General features: G+C 48.4%; 1 protein-coding gene across 1 annotated transcript; it reads right to left on the bottom strand.

Annotated features, from left to right (window-relative positions):
* Positions 1–1,969: 1,969 nt before the first annotated feature.
* SDCBP2 (syndecan binding protein 2) lies at positions 1,970–16,468 on the bottom strand. The gene is made up of 6 exons (XM_048497942.1): positions 16,430–16,468; positions 15,925–16,100; positions 13,286–13,457; positions 9,151–9,242; positions 7,951–8,060; positions 1,970–2,373 (listed from the first exon to the last, which is right to left on the bottom strand). The coding sequence occupies exons 1-6, from the start codon at positions 16,466–16,468 to the stop codon at positions 2,354–2,356; spliced, it is 609 nt and encodes a 202-aa protein (XP_048353899.1). The 3' UTR covers positions 1,970–2,353.
* Positions 16,469–20,999: the final 4,531 nt, after the last annotated feature.

Consider the following 20,999-nt stretch of genomic DNA (forward strand, 5'->3'; position numbering starts at 1 on the left):
CTCACTTGCTTCACTGTGGTGGAAGATTTGATGGTGGATGGTTGGAAGGAGCAAAGCAAGAGAAGCTAAATGTTCCCATTTGCCTCAACAGGCCCTTGCTGGGGTTGCCGTAAGTTGTTTGCAACCTGTGTACTCACATGGTGAATGCTCCCCCCAGAGCCGTAGCAAGGCGGACTCTGCCTGGGGCATGCAGGAGCTCTGCGCCCCACCACGACTTTGCACCAGCGCACGCCCAGTGTGTCGCACCCCTCCTGTCCCCTTGGCGCTACGCCACTGTCTCCCCCTTCCTGATAGTCCAGTGAAGGCTAACCTTTTCGAGACCGAGTGCCCAAATGGCAACCCAAGACCCACTTATTTATCGCAAAGTGCCAACACGGCAATTTAACCTGAATACTGAGGTTTTAGTTTAGAAAAAACGGTTGGCTCAGAGTCTTGCGTTACTCGGGAGTAAGCTTGGTGGTAGTCGGTGGTTTTGCTTTGAAGCAACCGTGCAACTCTTCCAACGGGTGAATCACGACCCTAGGAGGGTTTACTCAGAAGCAAGCCCCATTGCCAGCAACCGAGCTTACTCCCAGGTAAAGGACTGTGCTTTAGTTCTTCGCATGAAAATCAGTGGGGTTTAACAGCGCTTAACAGGGTGACCTACTCTGCTTCCCCAAAACTAGGTCTTCGGTTTAATGCTAATAATCGAGCCCAGCGGCCCAGGCCAGCCTAGATGTGTGTGTAGGAGTAGGGGCGACTCTGTTTGCGCGTGCCCACAGAGAGGGCTCTGAGTGCCACCTCTGGCACCCGTGCCATAGGTTCGCCACCACTGTGATAGTCAATTAAAACACACCACACAAAGAATATCAGAAGACCAAGGAGTCAACACATTTGGCCTGTTGTCAGATTTGCCTTGCACCTGGCCCCTTGTCATGCTCCTGGGCCTTTTCACAACTTTCTACTGCACCCTGTGAATGTTCAGCCGGAGGGCCGATTTGGACAGATATGCCCACAGCAGGGTTCAAAGTGCAACCGGAGAGCCACTTGGGTGACGGGTTTCTTGCCAGGGGCTGCACCCAGTTCTCCGGCTCGCTCAGGCAGAGTTGAGGCTGACGCACAGAATCGTGGCTGATTGTCGTGAGAAAAGCGCCCGGCTCTCTACGAAAAGGTGTCGCTGCCAGATGAGAAACAGCCCCGAGCGTAGATGGAATCCGCCCTGGAAAAGACGATCGATCGGGGAAAGGGGGAGGGATTTGGCGGTCATGTCGGTGATGCTTCTGTTCTAAGTGTAAAGTGTTTTTTGGGGGGGGGGGAGTGCATTTTGGCGAAGGGCCCCGAGCGATTGGTCCACTGGGAAAGCAGCAGTTTGCGCGACGTACTCGTGGGCACACACGCACATCCGTTCAACTATCCAAAGCTCCGCCGAGAAATAAATGTACGATTATATTTGAAAGAGGAACAGAAATCTATATATTTTTAAATACAGAACTGAAAAAGCTGTATACTCTTTTGCGGGGGGTGGGGGGGTCACTTTCCATTGTCTTGTAGTCATTGTCTGTTTGGTGGCTGTAATAAACGTCATCTGGGTCTCCCAACGGCGTTGGTATTCCGTACGAGGGCTAGCCTGAACGTCCGGCAGAGTTGACACGTGTTGGCCAGACAGAAGATGGTTTTTGACTCACTTGGCAGAAGTCAAGTTAGGGGTAGGTCACATGACCCTTGGCCCCTCGAGATTCGAACTCTCTGCCCAGACTGGCACCCGCTCTCTAGGGTTTCAGGGAGAGGCCTTTCATAACACCTGCCAGCGCAGTGTAGTGGTTAAGAGCAAGTGCACTCTAACCGGGTTTGATTCCCCGCTCTGCCACTTAAGCTGCAGAGGCTCATCTGGTGAACCAGATTAGTTTGCGCACTCCAGCACACGCCAGCTGGGTGACCTTGGGCTAGTCACATTTCTTCGGCGCTCTCTCAGCCCCACCCACCTCACAGGGTGTTTGTTGTGAGGGGGAGGGGGGAGGGAAAGGAGATTGCAAGCCCCTTTGAGTCTCCTTACAGGAGAGGAAGGGAGGGGGATATAAATCCAAACTCTTCTGCTGCTGCTGCCATCTTGGGAATTGAGGTTCTATTAAGAGTCACCAGAAAAGGGAATGATATTTGTATACCTTGACACACAACTCTGCAAGGAGTCAATAAAAGCATTAAGGATTTGGGTGGGTCTCTCTTTGCCTCTAAATATTCTCCGAAGAGAAGCGCCAGTTCTTGACGTCATTCCGGTGGTGTAACTGGTGGTGTTTCGCGCCATACGGGAGAAGGGCTATGTGTGAAAATCTTCTACAGTTTTAAACATCAGCGACTGAGCGATCCGTAGATGCTTTCAGAAGTCATGGGAGCAGCCTTAAAAGAGGAAGAGAAAGGGAGAGAATCAGGCGTTGAAAGAGAGCAACACAGCCTTACAAAAACGGGGGGGAGGGGGAGGTATTCTACCATTCCCTACCTGATCACCTGCAGCCCACAACCGCTCACCAGTGACAAGCAAGCGTGCGGAAGTTTTATTCTGCGGGACGGAGCACAACACAGGTCACGCCATTGCCTCATCCAGAGTACCCAACTGTTTCGAGCTAACGTAACCAGTGGGATTCTGACACAGCATACCGGGGGGGGGGGGGGGGCGGGCAATCACAAAATCACTATCCTAAAATGGCGGCAGCCGGAAGCGGAGCCCATTACAAAATGGCTACCCCGGCTGACCTTCAGTTACACAGGAAAGCTTCGTATGCTGTTTGCTTTTCTAGACATTTGCACAGCCCATCAAAACTCTAGTGGACAGATGTTAACCTTGCAGCCCTCCAAATGTTGTGGACTACGGTTCCCATCATCCCCTGCCAGCATGATGCTGGCAGGGGATGATGGGAACTGTAGAACATAAGATCTGGAGGGGCGCGAGTTTGACACCTATGATCTAGAGCAGTGGTGGCGAACCTTTGGCACTCCTGATGTTATGGACTACAATTCCCATCAGCCCCTGTCAACATGACCATTTGACCATGCTGGCAGGGGCTGATGGGAATTGTAGTCCATAACATCTGGAGTGCCAAAGGTTCGCCACCACGGATCTAGAGTAACACCTTCATTATCGTCTGGCTGTCGCAAGACAGTTCCTTTTTCTCCCCCCCCCCCTTTTATTTTGGGCGTTGAAGGTGTGAAGCTACACAGGTGCAGCCAACTGGACTGCGGGAAAATCGGCATGGCTGTGAAAGTTCATTTCTGTACCCTTCGCAGCTCCCCATGGGATGATGGGAACTGTAGTCCATAACATCTGGAGGGCCGCGAGTTTGACACCTATGCCTAGTGGCTACTCGGAAGCCCTGAGAGGGAAAAAACGCACCTGGCCGCATGTCAGGGCCCTGGATCAGGGCCCAATAATCACTCAATTGGTTCAAGGATTTTACTGGCAGACTTCAGGGAACAAGTAGAAAGACGATTCTGGCGAAAAGGCACCAAGCGAGTGATAATATGCCCCCCACGCCCCGCACATGAGAACAGTACAGCACAGAGAAACCCAGACACTCAAGGTCAGGCCAAAAGGTAGCCAAGCACCTGCAAAAGTGAAAGCAACACACAACACTCCCTCCCGCAGCCAGGCATGACATTTCTGATCCCCCTAAGCCCCTCCCCCCCCCTCGGAGGATCGGGATAAGCCTCGTGAAAAGCCGTAATCAATCCGGGTGCTCTAACATGATTACCATGAACCCACTTGTTTTGACCAGCGTGACAATGAGTCCCGGCAACCAGATATGGTAAGTGTTTGCGACAGATGCGAGAGTCCCGCACCTCCTGGACTCCACGACGTGGTGGAGCATCAGAGTTAGGAGAGGTGTAGGCCTAGTCGGATGCCAGGAATCCGGAGGCCGACTGCAACAGAAAGCAGGATGGATTCTTCGTCAATTCTCGGATGGGTCTAATCGCACAGCAACCTCATTGATCTGGCGCACCACCCGGAAGGGACCCAAGCATCCCCCCCCCCCCAGATTTTTACAAGCCTGATTACCACGCATGTTCTTGGTAGAAAGATATACCATGTCTCCCAACGCTAGTTCAACTGGTTGCCTGTGTGGCATCATGCCAAGGCGACGGGGGCACGACACACAGGGCGCACGCCTGTGCAGGGGGATGGCTGGGAGCGTTCCGGGGTGGGGGGCATGGCAGGGTGCAGGATGCAGCCGTGCCCTGGGCACAGTTCCCCCTAGCTCCGGCCCAGATCCCGCCCTTGTATGATCTGTTGAATCCACTCCTGCAGCTCAGGAGAATCGACAGCAGGTTGCCCCAGAAAGGGGAGGGGATTGCCTGATTAACCCAAAACTGCTTCAAAAGGGGTTTTTCCCAGTGCTACTATGAACAGCGTTATTGTAAGCATATTCTGTGAATGGTAAGAGCTCCACCCAGTTATCCTGATGGTGGTTGATATAGCACCACAGGTACTGGAGGTTTGGTTGGGCAGACAGCTGCCAGGTGCCCACTTTCCCCCCCTTCTGGTTTTTAGGGGATTGATAGTAGATGCCATCTATTATGCTGATTTTAGTATGCTGCATTTTAATGGGGTGGGGTTATTTTATTTTATATAGAGCCAATTGAATTAATATCTAATGGATTTTAGTCTTTGGTTTATGTGCTCTATTTTTGTCTTCTTGTTCACCGCCCTGAGCCTTTCGAGGGAGGGCGGTATATAAGTTCAACCAATAAATAAATAAATATAAATAAATACAGACACAGCCCCAATCAACACCTCCGCGTGTATTGGGACACCCCAGGCTCCTGAACTCAAGCTACACTCGTACAGCTGCGCTGGGAGGTAGCCAGTGGTCATCTTGAGGTGGGTTTGTCTTCATACCTTAGCACATCCATCTTATGAGCCTCAGCTTCACCTGCTTACACAATCCAATCCATCAGGGGGTCCAGATCTCCATTCACAAAGGACTAGCGCCGGAGCTCCGGGTGAAGCGCTGCTTTGAACGTATGGAGAAGAACATGCTCCGACCACTCCTCAGTCTTGTTGGCCAAGGCCTGAAACTCGGCTGCAAACTCGGCCGGGGGCCGGTTCCCCTGATGTATGTGCTGGATATCTCGTCGGGCCTTAGACCCCTGGGAGGGATCCTCATATCTACATCGGAGGGCCATCATGAAGCACGGGAGGGACTGGAGTTCTGGTGCATGACTCCGAAACAGTCCCATGTACCAGGCCTTCCGGAAGCGCTCCAACTTCGTGCATTCAGTCCGTTTCATTCAGGTATTCTGTACCATGGGCCTGCATGTACGTGTCCACATGGACTAGGACAGGGGTCTGCAACCGGCGGCTCTCCAGATGTTCATGGACTACAATTCCTTGGGCTTCTCTTGGGAGGCCCTACAAATGCTCACTGCTCCGGAGATTTACCATCGCTTAAAGACTAGATTATTCGATCAAGTATATCAATTTCTCCTGAGCAAAGCGCAAAGCTCTTGCTCTCCAATATTCTTTGGAATTATCCCTCAGAAATCTAGCCCTGCTATATACCCGGAACAACTTGTTAACTACAATGGCAGATGGGTCATGACTAGAGCAAGGTGTAACTCTTTTCCGTCAGTACATCTTCCAGGTCGCTTCTCTAGTATTCCACAAAATGAGCGTTGCTGTCAATTTTATCCTGATACAACTGATTCACTTTCTCATATTCTGCTTCATTGTTCAAAATACAACAACATCAGAACTGATTTGAGAACTGTATCACCAACAGGATTTATGCTCCTTTCTGATAAGATAAAAATGGCTAAGCTTCTAAATAACTCTAATGTTGAAATCTCTGAAGCTGTTGCTATATTTTTACTCTGTGTACTGCAAGTTGCGCAATAATGATCTTCTTATTGTATTTGAAATTCTTGACACACACCGGTTTTATGCCTAATAAAGGTTTTGGATTTGGATTTGGACTACAGGGGCTGATGGGAATTGTAGTCCATGAACATCTGGAGAGCCACAGGTTGCAAATCCCTGTCCTAGGGAAAAGGTTGTTGTTCACCATCTCCACCAACCAGACCTACAGCTTCTGTCGATGAAGCACCCCTGAGGCAGGCATCCCCACCACCAGTGGCGCCGTTTGCACCGTTTGCCCTGGACCAACTTGAGAAGGTGGAGGTGGTGGTCAAAACTTGACCAAACTGCCTCTGCACCCCGACCAGAGGCACCAGCCGGAAACTCGAGTTGCCTATGTGGCCGCCCTGTAAGTTGCTGTTCGCAGACCGAGTATTCACCACCTCCGCTGCCTCAGCACAAGCTGTGAGAAGATATATCTTGGGATTCAACTGGCAGATCTCTTTCTAGAGATAGTCCTGCTCCTGGCGCCAAAGGCTAGCATCGTGGTGGAGGGTTCCAAGGGGCTGCCAGGTCACCTCAACCAAATAGCACCAGGTTCACCAGTCGTGTGAGTCAGGCAGAACTCTTCCTCCTGCGGTGAGCCTGCTACCGTGCAAACACCCCAGGAGCTGAACCAGTTTATTTTCCCCGCCCAGCCGCCTGATCTCCCCGCCTCTCCACCCGCCCCCCCAATCTCCCCGCCTGATGTTCATTCAAGCTGCCACTCAAAAACAACAGTCAATCAGAATGCGGGACACTGAGAATGCTCAGATAGGCATGCAATGTAAATACAGAAGTCCCGTGCTCGTGCAAAAGAAATTGGAGCATTTCCTCCCGGTCTTCACTGGATTCCTTCACAAAATGGTGATCCCTGGCCCTGAGGCGATCCGGCTGGGCTCTACAAGGGCCAGGGCCTTTACGGCTCTGGCCCCTACCTGGTGGAACAGGCTCCCGGGTGAGATCAGGGCCCGGCGGGTCTTACAAAGTTTCCGCAGGGCCTGCAAAACGGACCTGTTCCGCCAATCGTTTGGCCAGCCAGGATGATGTCAACTCCGCCATAAAGAACATCTGGCCTCCCGTGGGTATATAAAGGGGGAGGGAGGGGTTGAAGCCATCTGCAAGGTTTAGTATTTTATGTATTATTGCATGTAATTTATGTATCATGATATGTTTTAAATTGTTTTATCACTGATGGACCCCGCCCTGAGCCTTTGGGGGAGGGCGGTATATAAATATAATAAATAAATAAATAGAGATAGATAGATAGATAGATAGATAGATAGATAGATAGATAGATAGATAGATAGATAGATAGATAGATAGATAGATAGATAGATAGATAGATAGATAGATAGATAGATAGATAGATAGATAGATAGATAGATAGATAGATAGATAGATAGATAGATAGATAGATAGATAGATAGATAGATAGATAGATAGATAGATAGATAAAAGGTGTCAGTGAACACCCTGGCATCCATGGGCACCACGTTGGCAACACTGGCCTCTTTGATCATTCCTCCTTCCAAAAGTGGTTCCTTTTATGCGTTGGGCAGAGGTGAAAGGCTGTGAAGCAGAGGCGTGAGGGGGGGGGGAATGGCGCCTGGGTCAACACCTGCTCTGGCCACTCCCGCGCACCCCGCCCCACTTACCTTAGCCAGCAGGAGCTAACAGGGTGGCAGGTGCCTGGTGGCAGCTCAGCCAGGCTGCTCCTTCGGTCGGTGGAGGCCCCACCAGCTGGCGGAGCAGCCTGGCACGGGAGGTCCAAGGGGCGCCTAGTGGCAGCCTAGGCTAGAAGTGTGGGGGGCAATTTTCCGCCTCCCACGTGACTGGATGGCGGCCGCCCAGGGCGTTTGAACCCCCCCCCCCGACTGTCCCGTGGACGCTCCGCCTCTGCTGTGAAGGTTTTTACAGCTTCTCAGAGAAAACCAGTGCAAAAGACCAGCCGTCTTTTGCCTTCATGAGTTATCAGGGCTCACATGTAAAGCGGGCACAATTCTAGCTTGACGAGGGGACCCAAGCGTGTGAAGCTGATCCCAGCTGCTGTCCATCCCCTTCGCTGCCAGGAGGCGAAGACTCACCAGAAAAGCCCCCGGAGTGCACGCAGTCAGAATCAAACCCAGCGGTTGAGGAGCTATCCATGAAAGGTGAGAAACTCGTCGTGGACTCATCGGACGAATCGTCACGTAACCTGCAGCGACAGAGGAGAAATGGATGAATGAAGCGACATCCGTTGACACTGTCCTTGGGCCCAAGGTGAGCAGGCGCCACGGAGGCCCCTTCCGCACATGCAGAATAATGCACTTTCAATCCACTTTCACAACTGTTTGTTTGCAAGTGGATTTTGCTCTTCCGCACAGTAAAATCCAGCTGCAAAGTGCATTGAAAGTGGATTGGAAGTGAATTATTCTGCATGTCCGGAAGGGGCTGCAGTGGGCCATACTTGCTCCCGTGTAAATTGCCTAAACAACTCCTGTATTTTGGCTTTTCTTTTTTAAAGCCACATTATGCAAAAAGGTTCCAACAGGCCAAGAGGGGGAGTCATACATATTATTGTTGTTGTTGTTTGTTCTTTGTTGTTTTTTGTTATTGTTCTTTGTTGTTGTTTGTTGTTATTGTTGTTATTGTTTAAATTTAATAAACTGCCCACCCCCTAAGGGCTTTGGGTGGTGTACAACAAACAGTGCACAAATGCAGTACATAATAAATAAAACAAAATATACACGGGATATTAAAACCCTTAAAAACACAGCAGCATTAACACAACCACCATTGGCCGACCTCAATTCGTTGATGGCGCCCGATCCCAATAAGATCTTACATTGGCAGTGCCGGAGATGGCACATCAAAAGGCACGGGGGCATCAGAGGGGGCAGGCGATCTGCGGCCGGCCTCCCCAAAGGGGAGGGGCCAGCTCCTTGCACACCTTCGAGTGCTAAATCCCCACATTCAAAGGGGAGCTAACATAGTTGCCTTGCAAAAGCCTATTTGGCCCTGAACCCATATTATTATTATTATTATTATTATTATTATTATTATTATTATTATTATTATTATTATTATTATTATTATTCATTTGCTTCTTGTACACCCTGCGTTTCTCCCCCAGGGGTCCTCAGATCAGTCTGCATCCTTTTCACCATCCTTTTTATTCACAACAGCCCAAAGTTAGGTTAGGTTGAGTGGACGTGATATGCCCAAGGTCATCCACCTGCCGCTCCCTTGGAACCACGCCTCTGTGCTCGGCTGTCGTGCCGTTCCAGCTCTCACGAGATACTTACTTTCTGACCATGTGCTCATAGATCACCACCGGGATGATGGTGAGGGTCACAGCGTCAACGGCGTCGGTCAGGATGTTGATGATCTTCTTGTCCTGGACAGGGGAGAGAACAGGAGGTCATTCACGGCAAAGGCTGAGAGATTTGCTGAGCTGATTTCCTGAAGCACAGTTGTGTAGCGCATTAAAACTCTGGCCCGAATCCTACCCGTCTGCTCTGCCGATCACTGAAGTTTTCTCGCGCTGCACGAGACAGATTGCTCTTATCACCATCTTAAGAACATAAGAACAAGCCAGCTGGATCAGACCAGAGTCCATCTAGTCCAGCTCTCTGCTCCTCACAGTGGCCCAGCAGGTGCCTTTGGGAGCTCACCTGCAGGAGGTGAAAGCAATGGCCTTCTGCTGCTGTTGCTCCCGATCACCTGGTCTGCTAAGGCATTTGCAATCTCAGATCAAAGAGGATCAAGATTGGGAGCCATAGATCGACTTCTCCTCCATCAATCTGTCCAAGCCCCTTTTAAAGCTATCCAGGTTAGTGGCCATCACCACCATCTTGCAACTCTCAACAAAACTGTTGGTATCTCTCATTTGAGATTTATTTGCATTATAGCAGAGTGTGTAGCAACAGAACTTAGGGGAGCTTACCTGGGGGGCTGCTGGGAACAAAAGAAACGTGAAGCCAATTCAGAGTATCAAACTAATATAAGAAGTCTTTATTAGAGAACTCCATTCTAGATAGGAAAGTGAAAAGACACCACTGGTTGTTGGGGGTTTTCGGGGCCGTGTGGCCGTGGTCTGGTAGATCTTGTTCCTAACGTTTCCCCTGCATCTGTGGCTGGCATCTTCAGAGGTGTATCACAGAGGGAAGTCTGTTCCATGGTGCCTCCCAGCATTATTAAATATACAGACACAGTAGACACAGTGTGTAACACTCTTTGTGATACACCCCTGAAGATGCCGGCCACAGATGCAGGAGAAACAAGAGCCACCAGAGCACGGCCGCACAGCCCGGAAAACCCACCAGAACCAGTTGAGTCCGGCCATGAAAGTCTTCGACCACACAATGAAAAGACAAAGTTTCTCTTGGTTAATCTAACTAGCTGGGCGGGCCAAGATGCAGGCCTTTTCCGCACAAACCTTTAAAAACGTTTTGAAGAAGGAAATAAAACGTTTATTCCATGGAGTTCCACATTGTTTCCTCCCCACCCCCTCGGTGCTGAAAACGTTTTATTTCCAGCCTCGGAATGTTTTCAGTGAATTACATTTTAAAACGATTCTTTGGTTGAAACGTTTTCAAAACAGCTTCATGGGGTGGGGTAGGAGATTGCAAGCCCCTTTGAGTCTCCTTACAGAAGAGAAAGGGGGGGGGGTACAAATCAAAACTGTTCTTAAGAACATAAGAACATAAGAACAAGCCAGCTGGATCAGACCAGAGTCCATCTAGTCCAGCTCTCTGCTCCTCGCAGTGGCCCACCAGGTGCCTTTGGGAGCTCACGTGCAGGATGGGAAAGCAATGGCCTTCTGCTGCTCCTGAGCACCTGGTCTGCTAAGGCATTTGCAATCTCAGATCAAGGAGGATCAAGATTGGTAGCCATAGATCGACTTCTCCTCCATAAATCTGTCCAAGCCCTTTTTAAAGCTATCCAGGTGAGTGGCCATCACCACCTCCTGTGGCAGCAGATTCCAAATACCAATCACACGCTGCGTGAAGAAGTGTTTCCTTTTATTAGTCCTAATTCTTCCCCCCAGCATTTTCAATGAATGCCCCCTGGTTCTAGTATTGTGAACTTCCTGCTTGGCACCATATTGTGAACTTCCTGCTTGGCACCATTTCCGGAACACGCTCCGTTCCCTCTTGCCTGCGTTTTTTTCATATTTCCAAATATTTCAAGAGTTGTGTGCAGAAAGAGTCACGGTCTTTATCTCTCCCTTCATGGTGTGAGGTTGAGAAATGTGCTTGCAAAATTGGTGGTGTGCAGAGAAGCAGGAAGGAAGGAAGTTCCCTGGGAGTAGCTTTCGACACATCAAAGGGACAGTATCAGAGCAGCAATTGCCCGGTGTCTTAACTTCTCTGACTCTCTAGTCAAGCCCCGCTCCGTCACTGAGGCTGGAGACAGGAAGTGCTTCACTTCCAACAAAAACAACTTCAGAAAAGCTCTATACCCACATTTCTAGATCCATCAATATGGGCAACTAGCCCAAGGTCACCCAGCTGGCGCGTGTTGGACGGCACAAGCTAATCTGGTTCACCGGATAAGCCTCCACAGCTCAAGTGACAGAGTGGGGAATCAAACCCGGTTCTCCAGATTAGAGTGCACCTGCTCTTAACCACCACACCAAAAAAAACCTCCAAGGAAGGAAACACCACCAGACTCCGCAACATCCGACAATAAAAATATAACCTTTGCAAGGTCGGCTTGCCAGTTGAAACCTCTCCGTAATCCAACAAGAAATTTGGCCATGAGTTCCATGTACCAGGGACAAATCCAAGTGTAACCCCCATGCCCAGAATGGGTTGAACCAGTAAGGGGGTGGATACTCAGAGCAGCAGAAAGGCTGCAGAGCTCTTTGGAGAAGACAAGGCTACCAGACTCGGACCTTGATTTCTATAAGCCCTTAACACCTTGTTAAGGGTTTCTTTTGTGGTTGTAATGGGTGAGAGTTCTCCTGGAAACCTTCATCATGTTGCATCCTGTTCATCAAGCCCTTGGAGTCTTCAGGAGCCAACCCACTTGCAAAGAAGAATTGGACTTGGCAGTATCAGTAGACTGTAACTAGAAGGACTTGAAATGCAACCTGAACAGGACCTTGAATTGAAATGTTAAATGTTGATGTTTAATGTTATTTGTAAAGAGAAGTAAACTGTTTTGTTTAAATTTGGTTCTTTGCAACTCATTCCAGGTTCTGCCCCACAGAACCCACAAGCTGAGGTTACACAAGCATAATGTGGAAGTTCCTCCATGACAGCCTCTCCACCAATACAACGCCGGAAGTTTACTATATCTTCCAGACCGCAGGTGTCAAACTCGTGACCCTCCAGATGTTATGGACCACAGTTCCCATCATCCCCTGCCAGCATCATCCTGGCAGGGGGTGATGGGAACTGTAGTCCATAACATCTGGAGGGCCGCGAGTTTGACACCTGCGTTCCAGACAATGCTGCCATCAGCATAGTTTGAAAGCACAAAGTGGTAAAAGCCACTCTGAATTTCAGAATCCTGAGATCTAGGTAAGAGTATTCTAAGGTGGTCCCTTGATGATCTTCTTCTTATGACTGCTAATGAGATATACCGTCTCATAAAACAAAGACTCTTTGAGCAGGACTACCAGAAACTGATGGCACAAGCAAATAAAACCTGCTCTCCAATCCATCTGCATATTTTGCCTCGTTTTCCCGCTCCTGCTAACTATCTACATCTCCTACATAAGCCCACGCTGAGACGCGCTGTCACCTTAGCCAGATGCAATGTTCTTCCTTCTACCAGACGATACAACAGAGAGCACCATCTCCCATCCTCCGATAGATCTTGCACCTGCAACCCTGGTCTTGAAGAAACCGTCCATCATGTTCTATTATATTGCCCTCTATATGCTGTAGAGCGGGAAAGACTACTTAATCCTCTCTTAGCTGATCTAGGCAACACTACAGATGCTGTCAAAACTTTGTTCTTGTTAGACAGCAACTCAACTGTTACCATCGAACAAACTGCTAGATTCTTGTGTGTTGTCATCACTGAACGTTCCCAAATGCTTAGCAGACTCAATCCCAATTCCGTGGCTTAGTATTCCAGCTCTCCTGATGCTTGTTTTTTTTAAAAAAAAAATTTCCCAGCCAATTTTAATTTCCATTGTATAATTTATATATATGCCATTAAAGGTTTCTAAATCTAAAAAAAAATATAAATCTAAGGTGGTCCTTTTTGAAAAGTTCAACTGAGAGGTAGGCAACCTATGGCGCTCCAGATGTTCATAAACTTCAATTCCCATCAGCCCCTGCCAGCATGGCCAATTGGATGATGGGAATTGTAGTCCATGAAGGTCTGGAGCACCATAGGTTGGCCACCCTTCGTTTAAACCATGGTGAAAATATAAATTGTAAAATTATCTGTCGATCCAACTCTCCAAGACTGGACTCTCACCTTGAGGCCCATGACGTTCTGGCCGTTGACCTCGCAGATGTAGTGGCCGGTGAGGAGCCCGTTCCAAGCCGCGGGGCTGCCTTCCGTGATTGAGGCGACCTTCCCTTTCTTGACCACAAAGCCCAAGTGGCCGGTGCCATCCCTGTGCAAGGTCACTGTGCGCTGGAAAGGCCTGAATGTGACAAGGAGATTGAGTAGAAGGGGCCAGAAAGAGAGATGCTTCCTCACATGTTCCTGCCAACAATTTATCATTTTCACTCTATCAGCAAAGGGAGAGGGAGCATTTGCGGCGACGCCTGCGCCCACCACAACACACAAACATTGCCAAGGAAAGATTGGCAGCACAGGTATGGAGAGCCAGCGTGGTGTAGTGGTTAAGACCGGGGCGGAGCTACAAGGGGACAGGGGGTGCGCCGTGCACTGGGCGCACGCCTGGGGGTGCAGAAAATTGCCCCCAGGCCCCTCCCCCTTCCCCCTGTCCTCCCCACGGCGCCCCACCACCACCCTTCCCACACTTACCTTAGTTCCTTTCCTTTTCCTAGAACTTTTTCAGGCTGAAAAAAAAGGCCTGTTCACAGTACAGGCTAAAAACGGCCTGAGGAACTACAGTTCCTTGGGGCTCGCAAGGTCTCCTGGGAAGTATAGTCTGCATCAGGACGTTTTTAAGCCTGAACTGGGAGTAGGAAGGGGGAAGGGGGGCGCCACGGGGGGGAAGGGTGTGTGTGGAAAATATAGACTGCGCACTGGGTGCAGTTTGGCCCAGCTACACCTCTGGGTTAAGAGCAGGTGCACTCTAATCTGGAGAACTGGGTTTGATTCCCTGCTCTGCCACTTGAGCTGTGGAGGCTCATCTGGTGAAACAGAGTAGCTTGTGCACTGCAACACATGCCAGCTGGGTGACCTTGGATTAGTCACAGCTCTTCTGAGCTCTCTCAGCCCCACCCACCTCACAGAGTGTTTGTTGTGAGGGGGGAAGGGCAAGGAGATTGTCAGCCCCTTTGAGTCTCCTGCAGGAGAGAAAGGGGGGATATAAATCCAAACTACTACTCCTCCTCCTCCACCACCTCCTCCTCCTCCTCCTCTTCTTCTTCTTCCTCTTCCTCTTCTTCTTCTTCTTCTTCTTCAGGTGGAGAACATCCCCAGAACTGTTTCACGGGGGAACAGCATCCTCACGTGATCTTTTCAAGCATCTTTCATACCCAAAGAGGTTGCTGAACGGTGGTTGGGAAGATACACAAAACATGCACATGTGACAACATACTGAAAACTTAACAATAGAAGGCTGGCAGAGGAATTGAAACGGGATGTGAAACTTCCCTTCCGCAGCAGGCAACCTCTTGCTTCTCTTCAGTATGTTTTCATGTGTGCTCCTCACATTGGATCTCAAAGGGGAAGCCAAGGCTCAGAGGTGCAGTATCTGTTTGGCAACCGAAAGGTCCCAAGGTTCTATCCCTGCCATCTCCAAGGGAAAAGACCTGGGGAAGTATTGTCAAAGGCTTTCACGGCCAGAATCACTGAGATGTTGTGGGGTTTCCGGACTGTATGGATCCTCTGAAGATGCCAGCCACAGATGCAGACAAAACGTCAGGAGAGAATGCTGCTAGAACACGGCCAGACAGCCCGGAAACCACACAGCACCCCAGATCTGGGAAAGACTTCCATGGAGACCTTGGAGAATTGCTGCCACCATAGCTGATACTTTATGAATCAATGGTGAGACTCAATATAAGGCAGCTTCATGCGTTCATCTATCTGCTAGAAGCCAGGTGCGTTCTTGTTAGAAAAGCGAGAATTTCTACTGCTGTTTCATGCCTCTGGTGTTCTCTCAAAAGCTGTTTCTGGGACTTTTTTTCCTTTTGCTGAAAATTTATGTCACAAACAGGATCTTGTCCATCCATACCACTGGCCAGAGTTTCTGCAGCAGACTGGTTGGATCGAACCCAATGTTTATAATGCACAGAGAGGAGGAGGAGGAGGAGGAGAAGGAGAAGGAGAGGAGGAGGAGGAGGAGGAGGAGGAGGAGGAGAGAAGAAGGAGAAGGAGGAGGAGGAGGAGGAGGAGAAGAGGAGGAGGAGAAGGAGAAGGAGAAGAGGAGGAGGAGAAGGAGAGAAGGAGAAGGTGAGAAGAAGGAGAAGGAGGAGAAGGAGGAGGAGGAGAAGGAGAAAGAGAAGAAGGAGGAGGAGGAGGAGGAGGAGAAGGAGAAAGAGAAGAAGGAGAAGGAGAAGGAGAAGAGGAGGAGCAGGAGAAAGAGAAGAAGGAGAAGGAGAAGAGGAGGAGGAGGAGGAGGAGGAGAGAAGAAGGAGAAGGAGGAAGAGGGGGGGAGAAGGAGGAGCAGGAGGAGCAGGAGGAGAAAGAGAAAGAGAAGGAGAAGGAGAAGGAGGAGGAGGAGGAGGAGGAGGAGAAGCAGAAGAAGAAGAGGAGGAGGAGGAGGAGGAGTTTGGATCTACATCCCCCCTTTCTCTCCTGTCAGGAGACTCAAGATGGCTTACACAAGCTCCTTTCCCCTCCTCTCCCCGCAACAGACACCTTGTGAGGCAGACTTCCAGGGCACAGCAAGGGATTCTCACCATTCTGAAGGGCAGCCATTTGGGGTGGGGGTCAGCCACCTGAAGGGGGTTTGGCCCAGCCCCAGTTCTCACCTCTCTCGGACGACGACGATGATTTTCTCCGAGGGCGCCTTCTTCAGTGCCTTCTTTGCCTTGTACGCGCTCCATTTAGCGCAGTCCTTCCCGTCAATTTGGAGGATCTGCTCCCCGATGCGCAGCCCCACCAGCGCTGCTGGAGAGTTGTCTTTGACCAGCAGAACAAAGACCCCCTGAGGAAAACGAGGCGGCTTGTGAGAAGAAAGCCAATGCAATTCTGGGCCGTATCAAATAGGCTGACCAGACGTCCCGCATTTGGCGGGACAGTCCCGCCTTTAAACAATTCATCCCGCGTCCCGCGGGTTCTTCAAATAGTCCCGATTTTTGGGAGGCTGCCGCACTGCCTTCTGGGGCACAAGACAGTGCAGCAGCCTCAGCCCTTACACCCGCAGGAAGCGCCGCGGCCTTACAGAACTTGCCGTTCCCCGCCCTGTGACAGGGCGAGAAACGGCAAGCCCCAGAAGGCAGTGCGCTCCTGCGGCTAAGTGCATGGAAAACTTACCTCATGCTTTTGCTGCACAGGATGTAGTGTGGTCTCCATGCTTCAGACTCACATCACGAGCCATGCTCTGCTTGCCCCATCTACCCTTTGCTGCCCCGCAGCATCTCCTGGTTCTCGTGACCCGCCTTTAAGGGACAGATCTCATCACATTTATAGTTGTGATGATAAGGCTTTGTTAAAAGCCTCCCTTTAAATTGCATCATTTATATTGCATTTATGCCAGCAGGTATATTGATATTGTGCAGCCCCTTTCCCAAAAAAGAAAGTCCCCCAAAAGAAAGAGGCAAAGCAATTCCCTCATGATCTAAGAAGAGGACCATGGGGTAGATCCTCCCTTGCCTCTTCACACACACACTTTCTCCTTGCTACTGCTGCTGCTGAGGAGAAAATGCTTTAAAGAAGAGGCCATTCTGAAAGAGCAAGAAATCCTCCGACATCAGAGAGGGTGGTTTAACTGGGGAAATGGAGCTCTAGACGAGAAGAGAAGAGAAGAGACCTGTTTATATTGTTGCTTGGAAAATCCAACCTGTTATTATCTTGATATGAGCATTTAGAAGAAGAGTTGAGATTATATCCCACCTTTCTCTCCTGTAAGGACTCAAGGTATTTCTGCTACCTATTCCCTTCCTCTCCCCACAACAGACACCTTAGAGGTAGGTGGGGCTGAGAGAGTTCGGAGAGAATCAAGCATCAGCCCAAGGTAATCCCCAGCAGGAATGTAGGAGTGCGAAACACATCTGGTTCACTGGATAAGCCTCTGCCACTCAAGGGAGGAGGACCCGGTTCTCCAGGATTAGAATCCACCTGTCTTAGCTACGCCACCCATGCTGGCAACATGGAGCAACGTGGGTGAGGGAGGAGGCGATGGCAGCGATGGGAGGGAAGGGTGGAGCTCGGGAGAAGCTGCCATAGGCACAGGAACATGTCCAGGGCAAATCTGTCCTCACCGGCAAATCTGCTTGCTCTGGCAGAAAGTGCCAAATTAAAAGTCATGCTAGAAGTGGTCTCTCTCAATACAAGAGAAAGAATGGAAAGTGAAAAGCAGGGCTCGAGGAACACATCCATAAGCTGTAAGAAATCTTAGAAGGCATACTTAGTAGATACCTTGTGCATAATTGGCCATCAGCTGATATTTGTTTCAGACTGCCGGATACCAAAGGGACAGCTAGAAGGCCCAGCTTGGACGACAAGTTAATTTGCCTAACTGTTTGGTGACAGTAGATGTTAACTGTTAGTGTGGGGAAATATATCTGGGAGATTTAGGGTGGAGTTTAGAGAGTCCACCCCACAAAGCAGCTATATTTCTCCAGAGGAGCTGGTCTCTGTTGTCAGGAAATCAACTGAAATAGTGAGAGATCTCCAGGACACATCTGGAGTTCGGTAACCATATAGACATACTGTCCCTGTCCATATGTGTCTTAGCGAAATCCATCCACATAAGATATTGTAAAAATCGCAAGAGATTTCAAGCCACACATATCCTTTACACCTGCAAAGGTAGGTTGCCATTAACAGGAGAGCTCACCCGGCTCCAAAGAAATGCAACCCCAAACTGCAATTCTGTGAAACATCAGAATCATTTATATTTATACACGCATTCCTTAGATTTCATGTAAGCTTACCTCTGTGTGAACAGAAAGCTCGCGATCTAAGCTGTAAGTAAATGCCGTTTCCTTGTTCCATGACACTTCCAGATTGTGAAAGTTAGTATAACTAAGGTGTGTGAACAAGGAGCCGGGCAGGTTACTTGTTCGTGACAGGTAGGTGACTCCCAGGTTTTAAAACGTGACTCCAAGTAATAAATAATTAACCGCCTTACATGACATTTTGTGGGAACTTTTGGCTCACATAAGTATTGCAACCCCTGACATACAAACAAACAAAAAAAAAGAGCAAATTTTACTGCTCGCTGCTTTGTACTTTGATCCTTGCTAGTAGAGGCACAGTTGTAAACATCCCCCCAGTCTACTTTTAAACCTTATAGGCATAAGGTTGGTATAGTACAGACAACTAGGAAAAGACAAGCTATATTTCTTCGTGAAGCATATCTGTACATGAGATTTTAAATACATGTTTTAGTTTTCTCCTGGCAAAGGTTTATAATGCGTGCTGACTTTGGAGAACATATGCATTTTTGAGTTGCAACAGGGATTTACTCTACCCAAAATTATCCTTGACAAAGTTTGCCGGAGTTACAACAAAGTTTTTTACTGAGTTACTATCTTCTGCACGCTAGCAATCTTTGAATACACATTCACACACAGAGGCCTTTACAGATACCACTGTAATGTCCACCAGTCACAACTGGAATAGGCCACTACAAAAAGACATTGGTTGCCATGTACACTTGTGTACACATGTACCCTTATATTTATTTACTGTGGTTTTCAACTCAAATTCCAATTGAGGAACCTATAAAGACACGAATTCCTTTCCGTTTTCTCCCTTACAATAAGCCATGAGAAAGGTTAGAGTCTAGACCACTTGCTAGGAAAACTCATTCCTTTCTTCTCAAGATTTTCGCGAGGAATCTCTTTCTTCAAAATCAGTATCTCCTTCATTTATTTTCATTTTGACTACTTTTCTTTTGTGTGTGTTCTTGGTCTTGTGTTATATTTTTCTGCCGTTGTGGGTAGATGGTGTAGATGTTTCTCTATACGCTTTGTAAGCATGTAACTGAAATGCATGCTGGAGGTGATGTGTGATGTACTGTTGATTAAAACGATAAAAAATAAAGGAATAAACAAGTTATATTCTCTTGCTGGGCCTCCTATCCTTTAATTTTGAACAGGTCACACTTGTTTCTCCAGGAAACCTGCTTGGGCAGGCTGACACAATCTTAATACCCACCCACCCCAAAAAATAGGACCTAGGGTATATAGATAGGAACAGGCTTTGTTCCCTCAATCTCAGCTCTTAGGAGGACATGTAAAAGCACAACACTTCTAGCAAGGGCGAAAAGAGAACAGAAAATGAGCTCTCCTCACTCCTGAAACATAAGTGGTCCAGTCTCCACAGAGAAGCACAGCTGGCTACACCATTTCTTCCCCACAATATTGTGCCTCACTCCCAGACATCACAACTTCTGCTAGCTTAGGGAGAGGGAGTATCTTTCCTCACATTGATCACATGCACTAGCAGCACTGATTCAAGAGGTTGTGGAGGATAAATATCATTTAAAAGGGAGTCCTTTTCTCTGTGCAGAGGAAACCTCAGAAACGGGCCTTTTGATAAGACTCCCCAGACTGAGGGCACCTGATCTAGTTCCACGCAGAATGTGGCTAGAAACCACACAGGAACTCCATAGCCACTCTGGAGCTTTTTGGAGAAAAAAGGTGACAATTATTAGTCACTCTTTTAGCATTTCTTCAACTATCTCCATATACATAAGAAAAAATGTAAAACACACCTATATGACACAAGGATTGGGGTGTTTTTTAAACCCAAACATACCAGTTCTCTGAGTTCTGTCCTTAAGCAGAACTGTTTTGAAAAGTAGTGCAAAATGGAAGAGCTTCCCACAATACCAACAATAGAAGATTGATAATTAACTCCTGGGAGCTAAAGTTTCATAGGATGAATTCTATCTGGGGCAGTTAAGTACTGAAAGCAATTATTTAACTTGTTATTCTGGGAAACCAGTGATTAATTTTATAAAAAATGAGGTGACTATCAACCATTTCTTGTTTTCATGCCCGCAAATGTTGAGAAATTACCGATTTGAAGTGCTTGAATTTACGTAGATGAAACAGTTAAAACCTGAATATTCATGACTCGACAGATTGATTCCAAGCGAAGTCATATGCACTAAGGGTGGGGTGATGGTTTTATGTAATGTGAATGTAGTAATTGTAAGGAAATATATAATGTATAGGTAGGCAATTATGTATGCTTTGCATGAATTTATTATAATAAACTACCAAAAGAAAGTAGTGAGAAAATTAAACAAAAAAATCAGCTACTTAGTCAATTTTCAGGTTTCCACAGAGACTCGCTGAATTCCAATGCCACACAAAACCTGAATGTGCATAAAGCTAGTTCATTGACTTGCCATGTTCGCAAAGAATGACAGAAATATCCCTTCCAAAACAAACTTAGTACTGGTTGTGGTGGGTTTTCCAGGCTATGCGGGTCGTGGTCTGGTGGATCTTGTTCCTAACATTTCCGCATCTGTGGCTGGCATCTTCAGAGGTGCATCATTAGAGGAAGTCTGTTACACACTGTGTCCAGGAAAGGAATGTTTCGTGGGTATATATTGTCCATGCCCAGGATAGGGAAACAATCAGTAAGTGTTTGGGTGGAACCCGCGTGCAGCGGTACCAGACTTCCCTCTGTGAATACACTCTGAAGATGCCGCCACAGATGGCAGGCAAACGCTAGGAACAAGATCCACCAGACCATGGCCACGAGCTCGGAAAACCCACCACAACCAGTTGAATCCGTGGTGAAAGCCTTCTACAAAATCCTGGGTAGTTGTGATGTATGAATGCATCGTAACTCTGCATGATCCAGAATTATAAACTGAGTTTAACCTGCGCTCAGAATTTTAAGGGTGGGTGGGCTATTCAAG

The sequence above is a fragment of the Sphaerodactylus townsendi genome, linkage group LG05, assembly GCF_021028975.2.
Source record: "Sphaerodactylus townsendi isolate TG3544 linkage group LG05, MPM_Stown_v2.3, whole genome shotgun sequence".
Lineage (NCBI taxonomy): Eukaryota > Metazoa > Chordata > Lepidosauria > Squamata > Sphaerodactylidae > Sphaerodactylus > Sphaerodactylus townsendi.